The following is a 13,971-nucleotide window of genomic DNA, read 5'->3' on the forward strand; positions in this document are numbered from 1 at the left end:
AGACAAAATTATGTTTAAATTACATCAAGAATCCTCATGCTATACAACGACTATGAAGGGAAGGCACTTGTTTTTCCCTTTCATGCAGCTTATATTTATGGTTTATGAACTCCAGCGATCACAGTATTGGACCTGTGACACGTTATTTGAAATTTGTATTTTTACTTAAATTTGTTTCATCCTATTCAGTGCAGAATACTCTGCCTATTCAACTTGGTGACAACAACAGGAATAGATGCTGTAATACATAATACGGCACCATACGTTTCCCGGCTTGCATCAACATTGATCTATTTGTCAAAAACCGACATTTTAAGATTTCAACCAATGAGGGATCCACTAACTTATGCCCAAAGTTGCCGTAGCAGATTACAGTGTGACAAACCATGATAACGTTTTTTTTTTTCCCTTAAAGGAACATACGAAACAGATTCTCTCTAATTTGCCTAGCACAGTCAGGCTATGGCAACAATTGTTATACAGACAAAGTGGAATTTCCTACCTCAAACATAGCAATAGAATAAAACTCCTCTTTAATGTATGTTATGCTCTGGTTTCCGAGGTAATTGATTCTGCTATTTGGGGCTTTGCAGAATACTCTCCCTCTGAGCTGGTCGCTTTAAAGGCATTTCTCTCGCCTCTGTGTGCTAAAAACTCAAATCTTACAGAGGGTTTCCCACGAGTACACACAATCTGCTCCTAATCACCAAGCTGTCTACAAAAATACAGAACTACAGCCCTTTTTTGTTGAAAAGGCTTGGGAGGCGAGGGTGTCTGGTATGTAGAGCAGAAGGTCGATGGTGTTTGAAACGCTTGTTCTGTTTAAGTAGGTGTTCTAGCTGGCTGTGAGGTACATGAATGGGAGTGTATCTAGGTCATGAAGTCTTACTTCATTGTAAGCCATGCAGGAGTTACAATAGAGGTGTGCTTATCAAGTAAACTGTCATAGCTTCAAGTTTAGCGACTCTATCCTAAACTATCCTAAAGAGTCTCAGAAATTGAAAACTTTGAATTTGCTAATGCTTAGCTGGGAAGGGAAAGGAAAGGAAGAGAATGCAACACTATTCTATGATTTAAAACTATGAAATGCTTCTGTGCTGTTAATGTGCATGATTTTGGAATTTCTAAAAATGCATTCTTTAGACAGACACAGAAATTACTCAGACATTCATATTGATATATCGGATTTTGTTTTTTTAAATCTTAAGGGTGCGCACTTTTATTTTCCAGAGATCTACATTTATTCTTTGTTTGAAAGCCTTCAATATTTGAATTGTAAACTCCTTTCCTTTACAGATGGTCGAAACAAAAACACGTTCCCAAACTGGGAGATATGAGCGCCTCCTTTGAGGATGTAGATGCTTTTTATTCATTTTGGTAAGTCTATTTTTCCTTGTTTGCTATCAAACTTAGAAAGAAAATATATTCAACATTAAAAGCTATGAAAGCTATGCACATATTACCCAAGTTCTCTATCATTTAAATGTTCTGCATCTGGACGAACTGCATTGGCTAAAACGTAGCTGAATATTTTGCCCAAGTGTAATGTTTAAACGGACCAAAATCTTATAATTTTAAATCTATCATCCCTGAATTTTAGGTATAACTTTGATTCCTGGAGAGAGTTCTCTTACCTGGATGAAGAGGAGAAAGAAAAGGCAGAGTGGTGCGTAAGTTGATTATTTTGCTAACCATATCACCTGTATTTAGGCCACTGCAGACCAATTCTATTAAGGATGTGAATCTGCTAATCTTGTGTAACCCCTGTTAAGGGGGATGTCAATAAATGCTGCCCATGCTGTATAGTGCTGTACATTTTGCCCTTTAGCTCCTCCAGCCTAATAAATGTCAGCTGTCCTTAAAAGTATGACTTAAGTCGAAAGTTGAGCCAATAGAAGCAGAAATGTACTATATTATCTGAGAAACCAGACACAACTGCAGTTGTCAGTTTGGAAGTTGAGAAACCATTTTCCACAGCGGACCAACCAAGAAAGCACCTCAGACTTCAAGTTCCCATATAGTCTTAAGTCTCTTGTGCTGTACAACCTCCGAGACCTGCTGTGGTTGGGTCCCACTGGATTTCCAGAGAAAAGTTCAAAGACACATGGAGGCAGCACCAAAACCAAAGTAAATTCCAGAGGCAATGAGTCCTGTAAAAAATATATGTAAATTGGTGTTTTTTGCGGGGGCCGGTTCATCTGTCGTCATATCGTGAGACTCATTAAACTTTGCAGCTTATCAAGGACTGCTTTTCTCCGTGACATCCTTTATAATAGTCAATATGAATATAAAATACATGTGACATCCATAGGAACGTGCATATCATTGCATTTTGATTGTTATTTACCTCGGCCCCCGTGACGTTCATTTGACTTACAAGTGGAGAATTTAGTTATTTCTTCTTTTGCTTTCCTGCCCTGACGAAGCTCCCAAGTTTGGGGAGCAACACGCGTTGGCTGTCTTGTGCACCTTCAAAAAGAAAAAAATCAATAAAGAAAAATATATATTTTTTACATGACTCATTGCCTCTGGAATTTACTTTGATTTTGGTGCTGCCTCCATGTGTCTTTGTCAGTTTGGAAGTTCCCTGTTGAGGGAATGGAGAACTTGTTAGCATGTGACCTAGCTTAAAGTGTTAGCACCAGATTTTTATTCTAGTTTAATACATTTTTATTCTATCAATCCAAAACAAGAAACAATTAGAAAAGAAACCTCCACCTTCCCAACTGCTGCTGTCAACTTACCTCGTTCCCACAAACCCAGTTCTTCTCCCAACCTCCGAAACACCCCTTTGGCCTATTGGATAATCTCCTCTTTTTTATAACCATTACTTATCTCAGAATCTAGAAGGACTTTCCTCACTATTGATAGGGGACATTGTACCCACTTTGCTTTGTAGTGAATAGATTTGTCTTGAATATTTAGGACAGACCGACATTTGGGAAAATGTAGATCTTTGAATTATTTGCTGAGAGAGCCCATGTGAGGGATCCAATGTTTAATAAAATTGTTCTCGCTTCGGCATGCAGTATTAAACATTTCTTCTATTCCCAAGTCCCATAGCATTTTATGAAGCTTTATGTCTCCTGAAGGGAGAATCAGGGAGCCCCACAATGCAAGCAAGGACTGTTTTGCTGCCAGAAGTGTCAGGGCAGATTGTTTAGGAAGTCTTTGCAGTGGTACAACTTCTGGGTATTCCGCTATTATTAACTCTGGGGCCTCCTCACTTCCCTTCAACACTTCTCGACAAAATGAAGTTAATCTGGGGCAGGACCGTTGGAAGGTCTCCATGTCCTGCCTCCTTATGCCCTCTAGCACAGAGTGGGTGACCTTTGCCGCCAAGTCTTGCTGGTGTGTAGTGCCAATGATATAGAATTTTAAGAGCGCTTCTCTTCCCAGTGATAGAATTTTAGGAGGGCTTCTCTTCCCACTGCATTGCTTGCAAATTTGTTCTAATTTTTGTTCTAATTTACCTCTCTTGCATCCTCTGGAATGGGAGTTCATCTTTTGTGATGGGATTGTTCAGAAGTCAATAAATGCAGCATTCAGCATGATCATAGTAGTATCAGAGGAGCTTTTCATGGGGATTACTATCTCTGTAGCCCTCCTTCTCTACCTGTGGTTATTAACAAAAGCTGATTACATTAAATATGTCTCTTACTGTCCGGTAGCCTCCTTCTCATCAAGGGCTGAAGGTCTGTCTATCCTGTCCGGTGTGACGCCTTTGTTGCCTACCGTGGAGAGAATGGTACATGGTTAGTTGATATTTGTGTAATTGCGGTCCCATACCCATAGAATCACTTTTTTTAGTGGGTATCTGTGTGCTCGTGGGGCCCCAGGGAACCTCCCAGAGCTGCTTTCCACCCAATGTGTGATCTATAATGCTCTGGCATTCATGCGCCCAGTAAGGATATAACTGAGGGGTGTAGTCTGCTAATATTAAATCGGGCCTAAGACGCCTAAACCCCCACCTCTGGATTGGACTGCCTGATCTCAGTTCTTTCCTCTGCCATAAGAATTCAGACCACTATTAGGAGATATTCCCTTAATATATTAATTTGTACAGGGAGTGCCAGGAAGTCATATGGTATCTTGGGTAATACTATAATTTTCAGGAGCAGTGATAATTCCCCCACAAGAGTATCTTATTCTTTCATTTCATTATCTCCGACATCACAGATTTTTGCAGTCATCGCCAGATCTTGTTAGTATGAAAGAGGATGCTGCTAAATCGATTCCCAGCTATATGATAGATTTATTAAAACAGTTTGCGATGAGTTGAGTGCCTCATATAGTTAATTAAGTCCATCTGATTTGTTGAGGTTGCTCTTAAACCCAGACACATAGTTGTATGACCTACGCTCTTCAAAGTCTACAAATAGGGTCTGTGAGAGAGAGCAGTATGTTGTATGCATACACCAGTAGTGCAGACTTCTATCCCCCTAACAGGATACACTTATTGAGCCCCTTTTGCCTGAATTCTTGTTACCAGTGGCTCTAATATGAGGGCAAAGAAAAGGGGGTGTGGAGAGGCGTGTGTTGACCCCTGTCTGGTTCCTCTCTCTGTTTTTGCACCCAATTTGAACGCATCTCTTAAGCTTACCCACACTTTGGGTCTGATAACCTGGCATCACCCAGTTCAGAAAGTTGAGCCCAAATCTAATTTCCACTAATATGCCTTCCATAAAGGTCCCTGTCAGGGGGGGGCGTGGCTTGGCGCCCAGCATGATGGCCGCCAACAACATCCTTCATTTATCCTACTCCTTTGAGTGACATCGAGCCACGTTTCATAGGGTGAGGGCAATCCGATCTCTTCTGGAACCCCTGCTGATCCTGTGAGCGGCCTCTGTCACACGGGCCAGGAGACAACATGCCGGCTGACTGAGGCCTGACCGTTGTGATCGGGGCGCAGCGGATGTCCTCTACTGATTCAGAGCCCTCGCCAATAACCGCATTGTACCCAGTAGCTGGTGCTACTATCCCTGGTGAGGGCCCGCTGACGTCCCCCCCCGAATGTGGGCCTATGTGAAACGGACGCCCGTCTGCTCCGCAGAGGATAGGGCGCGCGCAGAGCTTGACTCCGCTTTGGGCGCAGGCCTGTGCACTGGTCAGGTAACTGGACTCACCTGCCTCCCCGACCTGTGGCCCGTACTGTGCACGGCTCCGGCTCTTGGGGTGCTGCTGGTGAGGGATCGCTGCACCGCAAAGTGGAGACACTGCTGGACAGCGGCGGGGACTGAAATCCGGTGGTGCCGGCCTGTGGGCGGTACAGGCTCTTTCCTGTCCTGGCCACCATGGGCAAAACGGATAAAAATCAACCGTGCCGTAATTTTGAATTACGCAAGTCGGGGAAATTCGCAGACTGCCGCCTCCGACTCGGAACTGGACTCAGCTCCTACACCTCCGACCGCTTTGGAAAGGGCTCCGACCGCCATCCAAGCCAGTTTACAGTCCATTGATGGGAAAAATGAGGCCCTCAATGGCCGCAAGGATCACATCTCAGCTAAATTGGACAAGCAGGTGGTTAGAATTGGAGAAGCGGAGCAACGCATTTCTAATGCTGAAGATGGACTGCAACAGGTCACCGCCAAGACCACCGACATCGAGAAAGTTCTGGCAATCATTCAGGCCAAAAACGAGGACCATAAATATGAAAAATGTGCTCCGCAACATTTGTGGTGCCGAAACTCTTTCCGAGCTGCTCATTGTTGAACTAGCTCATCGATCCCTGGTGACTCGCCCTACCCGGGCGCCCCACCTAGGCCAATCCTTGCACGTTTACTAAATTTGAGAGATCGAGATGCAGTCCTCTGCCTTACACGGCAGAAAGGCATTATCACTTACCAAGGAAACACTTATCTTTTTTCCCTGATTTTTCCACCAATGTTCAATCTGCAAGGAAGGAATTTCAGACTGAAAAAACTCCTGCAAAACGTAAATATTCCATATGCCATGCTATATCCGGCCCATCTTCGAATTGCAACAGGTGACAAGGCTAAGATCTTTACCAGCCCTAAATTTGCCATGGAGTTTGCCAAATCCCTCCGCCGCAAAAAAACAGTTCCCGCATGACACATCGGATAATAATGATTGATACGCTTGCTCCACAACCTCGAACTTGCTCTGCTGGCTGCCGTGAGAACCCCGTCACTGCTGGAGACACAGATGTAACATTGTCGGCCAACTGCGACACAGTCATGCATTATTATGTTTCTCACAAGTTGCAAGCAGTTATTGCGATTCTCCACTATAGTATATCTGCTGATATGGTACCCATTTATATATATTAGTTTTCTTGGCATTGTGGGTCAGGGCATAATCGTTTTCTTTTACAGGTGAGAACTGCCTGCTTAGTTGAGCAAGACTTAGTTAAATGCTGCCGTTCTGCTTGCCAACCACAGTTAGTGTGTTTTAGCTGCTGCTGATATCAATCTCATTATTAGGATGGATGTTTACTTGCAGGAGCCCGAGAGTACGTTAGGCGGCCACCTCCCTACCTCATCTGGGAGCTGGACGGGCCGCCTTGTCGCCCAATGGGTGTACCCCATGCTGTTTTTTGTAGTTACTTCTCCATGTTGAGGAAGGTCTGGAATCTGGGTTATGGCTTTGGCGCATTGGGACTGCTAAAGTGGGAGGGGGGGGGACCTTATGTTTCACATGGAAGTTTGTTTAATGGGATTGTTGTTACACACTGCTCGACATGTCAACTTACTACTGCACCTGTTTACACCTTGCTTTACATCCTGGTTGCGCTTGGACGTCTCACACTTGTTTAAGGGCGATAAATATACCTGCCTAACTTGGAATATCCGCGGGTTAAAAACTCCCAAAAAGATTTGCCAAGTGTTCGCCTACTTAGACAGACACTGTGTCCAGCTGGATCTCCTACAGGAGACGCATCTGACTAAGTCAACTGAGGCTAAACTTGCACTTACATGGGCAGAATACAAGGTAGCCTTGTCGTATTTCTCTTACACCAGGGGGGGGGGGTTCTAATCTTACTTAAAAGAGGCATACCGTTTACACCAATCACAACCCATACTGATGATGAAGGGCGCTGGGCCATGGTAAGCTGGGAATATCAATGGTCACGATTGTTAATGCATATGGTCCGGTCGTAGATGAGCCACAACTGTTTCTACAACTGCTCAGCGTGCTGCACACTTTGCAGGATGCAGCCATCTTGTGGGGCAGAGATTTAAACACACATCTGGACCCTAGTCTAGACAAATCGAATCCACTAGGAGCGCAAACTGTTTGAGTTGCTCAGTGTATACGGGACGCCATGGTGGAATTGGGTTTGGTGGATGCATGGCGCTTGCGGAATGCTGGAGCGAGGGGGGTACATATGCCACTCCAGCGCATATAAGCTGGTCCTGCCTCGATTACTGGGTGCTAAGTGAAGGTGCAAATGAGTGGGTCAAGGACATCTCACCCCTACCACGCACTTCTTCTGATCACAACCCAGTGCGTCTGGACCTCCATATCCCTTCATACATGCACCGCTCCTTCACCTGGCGCTTTCGTGCTGAAGCTTTGCTAGTCCTGATGTATGAGGACACTGTTAGGAAGGCGATAGATAACGCAATACTTTGAGCTAAATAAGGGCACAGTTGATAGTGCGGCCACCTTATCGGAAGCCTTCAAGGTTACTGTGAGATTGGTCTGCATCAGTACCACAGCAGGCATACGACGCAACATAAGGGGACAGCTCTCCAAGTCGGAGGCAGCGTTGGGGGAGCTGGATCAACAATACGCGATCAAGCCATCCGCATTTATTCTTGCCCGCATACATGAGCTGCTACTGGAATACAACAAACAAGCGGACACTGAAACACATTATATATTGCGCAGACAAGTCGCTGCAGTGTATGGAGAGGGTGGTTGCCCGGACAGGCCGTTACCTACCAGATTGAAATTTCGGGCCGAACATCACCACATTACCAAGATAGTGGACGGTAATGGAGTGGAACATTTTACATCTCAAAACATAGTAGACCAATTCAAAGATTGCTATGCAGATATGTATACATCACGCGGGTGCATGGATGATGATGCTTTGAATGAGTATCTGCCTGATATCGCCTGTGCCTGGTTATCGAACGGGCGTCTCGAGTGTCTTCGCGAACTCATTGACAACACTGACATCAAAGCAGCGATACTCTCCCTCCCAAATAACAAAGCCCCGGGCCGTATGGCCTCACAGCCGAGAAGAGTACGCTGACCTTTTGACGCCCTATATATTAGAGATGTATGCGAAGGCCCACGAGTTGGGCATACTGCCTTCTTCCCTTCACCAGGCCCTGGTCATCACACTCCTTAAAAAAAGATAAGCCACCAGCCCAATGTGAGTCATATCGTCCATTATCATTAATCAATCTGGATGCGAAAATCTTGGCTAAAATACTGGCTGTCAAGCTTCAACCCCTGATGCCCTGTCTGGTGCTACCAGATCAATCCGGGTTTATACCGGAACGCTCCACCTCCCACAATTTGAGAACCATATTTGCCATGTTCCATATTTTAGATCCTGTATTACCTGCTGCGGCCGTTATGCTGGATACGGGATGCGTTCGTATGGGGGGGGACTCACCTCTACGCCATTTCGAATAGAAAGAGGCACCCGTCAGGGCTGCCCTTTATCGCTACTTCTATTTGCTCTCATGCTAGAGCCCTTGGCATGTGTGATCCGACAGCGTCATAGGGAATCGGCATTACATTTCGTGCATCGCCCAGGTGGCATATCTATGTACGCAGGCGATATGGTGCTCTTCATCCGTGAACCACAAAGATATCTGTCCCCTGTCCTGCGGGAATATATCCGCTTCGGCCTGTTCTCCGGCCTTACAATCAACTGGGACAAATCGATCATAATCCCTCTGACCGCGGGCACGGCCCCTCCTCAGGTGGAATATCCACTGGTCTGGTACACTGACCCAGTGAAGTGTTATAAAAATTGTCATCTTGCCCCGTTTTTTCTGTCTCTTTTGCAATATCCCTATAAAACCTTCTTAACATTTTTTTGCAACAGTGAGAACTCATCTACTTAGACTCATATCGGCGGGCAAACAGGCAAGAGTAGGTTTGAACATCTTAACACTAGACTACGCGAAGGGGGGCTACTGTGCACCAGATTTTTACATATACTACCTGCACAGGCGTAGTATGCCTATTACTGGTATCGTCCTCATACTTTTACACCTCACTTTGCAGTGGAGGATAATGATGCACACCCTATCCCCATAGCTGGCATGATGACGCGCACACGAAGGGACAACCCAAAATCGGAAATAAACACCTTAGACATCACAATCGCTGCCTGGCAGACTATTTGTAAACTCGCAGATAAACTCCCCTTATAAGCTCCGGCCATGCCGTTGGTCTTCCATGCGGCACTATCAGTGACACAGGAAGCTGGCCCAATGCGCTCACTCAGAGAGGCTAGTTTTGACAGATTGCAGGATCTGTATCCAGACGGGAACTTTATTTCACCAGAAGAGCAAACATACATCACTAATCAGACCCCACTCTTTCAGTTCACACTTCACCGCATGAACTCTGTGAAGAAACATTACAAGACCTTTCCAGCTGAACCACCTGCACTACACTTCCTTCAGCCATTATTAATAGTCCCTATTCAACGCCAGCTGATCGCCAAATTATACAAAGCGGTGAGAAGCGATGTAGTGAGGGCTGTGGATAAAAGTCTGGATAGTTGGAATGCTAAACTGTCGACCCCACTGACATTGTCTGAATGGGAGCACATTTGCACAATGGTAATCTCCGAATTATTAATTTCAAATATATCCATCAAATATATCACACACCTCTCAAACTTTACTAATTTGGTCTCCGAGACTCTAGCGATTGTAAACGGTGTGGCACGACGGACACTGATTTCTGGCACTTAGCGTAGAGCCGTAGGCCTGTATTACAATATTGGGAGGAAGTGTTGAAATGTATACATGCTATGTCAGACATCCCTCTGCAATGTACACCCATGATTTGTTTGCTTTGCTATGTGCCTCAGATAAAGGGTACATTAGGGAAGTTTGTAAGAATCGCTCTCCTACAAGCGAAAAGATACGTAGTGCTCACTTGGGAGAGTACACTGGCACCCCGTGCAGAATGCTGGTTCGAAGACCTGATTGATTGCAGGGGAAATCTTGAGTTATATGCTGAAGAACTGCTATGGTCTTCAAACCTAAAGATATTTGGGAACCACTGCTGCAATATCTTCTATTGCAAGCCCAAAGAGACTCCGCACAAGAAACTATGTCAGGCAAGAGCTGTTTTCTACATAGCGCAAGTTTGATATATGGAGACAAGGTGTGCATGCATACATAATGCGAGCTGCTCAGTCACATTTGTTTATTTTCTCTATGTTATTGGTTTACTGTACTGCCTTGCATGGCGGCAGCGCTGATTGTTTTTTTTTAAAAACACAATAAAAAGAATTTTAAAAAAAGGTCCCTGTCAATATTGTTGAATGTCTCTATCTGCTTCTAGTGCCAGCAGTAGCAATTTCTAGTTGCCTTTGGGCCTTGTATCAATAAGGTGTAACTTGCCTGGCTTGGTCGGGGTGTATAAAAGATAGCATTATGTTCGAGGCATATGAGCTGCACATCGTACACTTTTGCAATAGATCGCCACCTGGTGTTGGGCTCGGATGATTGCAGGTTGTTGTCTTCTTGGAAGAAGTCTTTGTAGTCACGAGATAGGTGACAACTCCCTTGGACATTACTGCGCATGGTCATCGACTCCATCCTCAGATTGTTTGTTTTTTTCCACCACTGGGTTCGGATGAAAGTTTTCCGCTCCGGCTAGAAAAGACTTTTTCAGCAACTTCGAATCATGAAACTTTATATAAACATTTTCGACATCGAATAGACTTTTCGACATCACCAGCTACATTCCGGTGCGTCGACGCGGGCCGTTGGGCCTATCAGGGCCGTACGGCCTACGCCTCATGGACAGAACTCCATTCAAGAGATGCCCGGGATGTCGAGAAAAATTCCCTCATAGCGACCATCACGAGGTCTGCAACCTCTGTCTATCGCCGGAACACGACGAGTCGACCTGCACAGCCTGTGCATCCTTCCGATCGAAGAAGACCATTTGGGATCGGAGGGCCCGTCGACACGAGATGAGCGCCAGCACCGGAGGCCATCTTTGAGGAGGAGATCGTCTGAGAGGACGTCTCCGGGGACGAGGATCCACTCGTCGCCGAGGAAGACTCACCTGATCTCCAGATCATATCGGGGGCAGAGGACTCCGACAACTCGATTCCATCTCGGCAGCCCGTGAGTACTCTTGCCCCTGCACAACATACACTACCCAAGCCAAAGGCAGCGGTCGGCACTCCGCCCATGGAGCCCGAAATTTACCCACAAACGCCCGCCTTCGGGCTCTCCTCCATGGAAAAAGACTATGCCTTCCGGTGCCTCGACACAGACGAAACCACATGTGCCAATTCCACCTCCTCCATTGGCACCGAAACATCCTTCGACACCGAAGGACTCTTCAACACCGAAGCCAAAACGCCCTTTGGTGCCCAAAGACAAAGATCCTTCGGCACCCAAGCCAAAAGACATATCGGTGCCGAAGCCAAAAACTGTACCGGACCCGAAAGCTTCAACTCCGAAACCTTCCGGTTCCAAAAATAAAGATGGAAAGCCAGAGTCCGGCGCCGCAGGGCCAACGAGACCTGTCTCCACTCCGAAATCTCCAACATCAGTACCAAAGACTCCAAGGCCTGATACCACCTTCGGCACCGAAAAATTGGCCACAGGACTCGATAACTCCTCCTAAAGCAAAAAACACAAAACAACCCCTATCGGCACTGAAAAAATAGACTCCGAAGAAGATTGTAGAGGAGGAAGAACTGTTTAGACCAGATCCTAAACAAAGAAAGGTCCATAACAATCCAAAAACTGGACATGTGGAAGCAATTCCTTACAAGAAGAGACCAGCAGACACACCACTTCTACCTGTGGTTCCTGCCAAGAAGAAGTATTGTGCAATTTCTCCAATGCACCCTTCCGCTCCTTCACCTTCTTCCTCTCCTATCCCTCCTTATATTGAACCTATAGCTTCTCCTGTTCAATCTCCTGCATCATCACACCACACTGACGAGGAGTATGATCTAGGTGGGGGGAATGACGTACCAGAGCCACATGCATACCCTTTAGATGAAGATGACAATCCAGAATATCCTAAGGATGACGACATATATGGTTTTCCACCACACAATGTGCCAGATATTCCTGATCCTCAGTACTACCCAACAAAACCTTCCCCTCCAGAAGATAGTATTGGGTTTAATCATCTATTAAAAGGAGCTGCCCTTTACCATGGGGTTCCAATGCACTCTGATGCCATTGATGAGGATTTTTTACTGGATACATTTGAGCAGTCACAAAGGTCTACGCAAATACTACCCATGATCAAAGGAGTCATTAAACATGCTCCAGACATATTTAAAGACCCGGTACGATGTAGGGTGTTAAATCCAAGAATAGAAAAGAAGTGTAGACCAGCACCATCTGATCCAGTCTATATTAAGGGACATCTACCACTAGACTCTTTGGTAGTGTCTAATGCACGTAAAAGAGCCAATTCCCAGACTTCCGGAGACACTCCCCCGCCTGACAAAGAATCTAAAGTTATTGATGCATCAGGGAAACTGATTGCTGCGCAGGCAACAAACATGGCGCATAGCAAACACACAAGCCTTACTCTCGCGCTATGACAGGGCTCACTACGACCAATTAGAAAAACTAATGGAGCACCTCCCATATCAATACAAAGATCAGGCAGCAGAGCTCTTACAAGAAGGCAAATTAATATCCAATGCCTCAATTAAATGTGCACTAGATGTAGCTGACACAACATCCAGAGCAGTCAATACTAGTGTTATACTCAGATGACATGCGTGGTTACGCATTTCAGGTTTTAAACCAGAGGTACAGACTACCATCTTGAACCAGCCCTTGAATCAGAACCAGTTGTTTGGGCCGGAAGTAGGCAACACACTAGAAAAGATGAAGAAAGACACGGACACAGCTAAGTCTATGGGTGCATTACAATCCACACAGACTAGAAGTTCTTTACGACGCTCCTTTTATAGAGTAGGCTCCAAGCAGACCGGCACAGATACAACATCATCTTTTATGACGCACACACAGACCTCCTCTAACAAAGGCTTCTTTGGAGGAGGATACAGAGGCAACAATAACAAGGGAAGAGGTAGAGGTAATAACAACAACCGCTCCTCATCCACTCCCAAACAGTGACTCCCCTCTGCCTCCCCTACAGCATTCCACTCATGTGGGGGCAGATTATCACAGTTCCTACCTGTCTGGAATTCCATCGCAACAGACTGATGGGTAAAACAAATTATCCAACATGGCTACTGTCTAGAACTCGCACCAACCCCCTCCCCCCAAACATACCACCCAGGCAGCGTCCAATGTGCACAGAACATATAACTCTGCTTCAACAGGAAGTTATAGCACTTCTACAGAAGGATGCTATTCAAGTTGTTCCTTTAGAGGAACGGGGAACAGGAGTTTACTCCCTGTACTTCCTAATTCCCAAGAAGGACGGGACACTAAGACCAATTCTCGACCTCAGGCCCCTCAACCATTACCTACAATCAGATCATTTTCACATGATCACTTTACAACAAGTACTCCCACTACTACAACAGGGAGACTTTCTTTCAACACTAGACCTAAAGGACGCCTATTTTCATGTTCCTATACATCCTGTGCACAGGAAGTATCTAAGGGTTGTCATACAAGGACAGCACTATCAGTTCAAAGTCCCTCCATTCGGGGTCACAACAGCACCACAAGTGTTTACAAAGTGCTTAGCAGTAGTAGCAGCACATCTCAGAAGACAACAGATACATGTCTTCCCTTACCTCGACGATTGGCTCATAAAAGCAAAATCGTTCAACCAGTGTGT

General features: G+C 45.5%; 1 protein-coding gene across 1 annotated transcript in view; it reads left to right on the forward strand.

Moving 5' to 3' along the window:
- DNAJC2 (DnaJ heat shock protein family (Hsp40) member C2) overlaps positions 1–13,971 on the forward strand; it is a 321,120-nt gene that overhangs the window by 131,670 nt on the left and 175,479 nt on the right. The window contains exons 6-7 of the mRNA XM_086967334.1: positions 1,297–1,377; positions 1,601–1,666. Of these exons, the coding sequence (XP_086823460.1) occupies positions 1,297–1,377; positions 1,601–1,666 (147 nt within the window). The remainder of the gene's footprint in view (positions 1–1,296; positions 1,378–1,600; positions 1,667–13,971) is intronic.

Source organism: Lissotriton vulgaris, chromosome 1_1 (genome assembly GCF_964263255.1).
Source record: "Lissotriton vulgaris chromosome 1_1, aLisVul1.2, whole genome shotgun sequence".
In the NCBI taxonomy this organism is placed as follows: Eukaryota; Metazoa; Chordata; class Amphibia; order Caudata; family Salamandridae; genus Lissotriton; species Lissotriton vulgaris.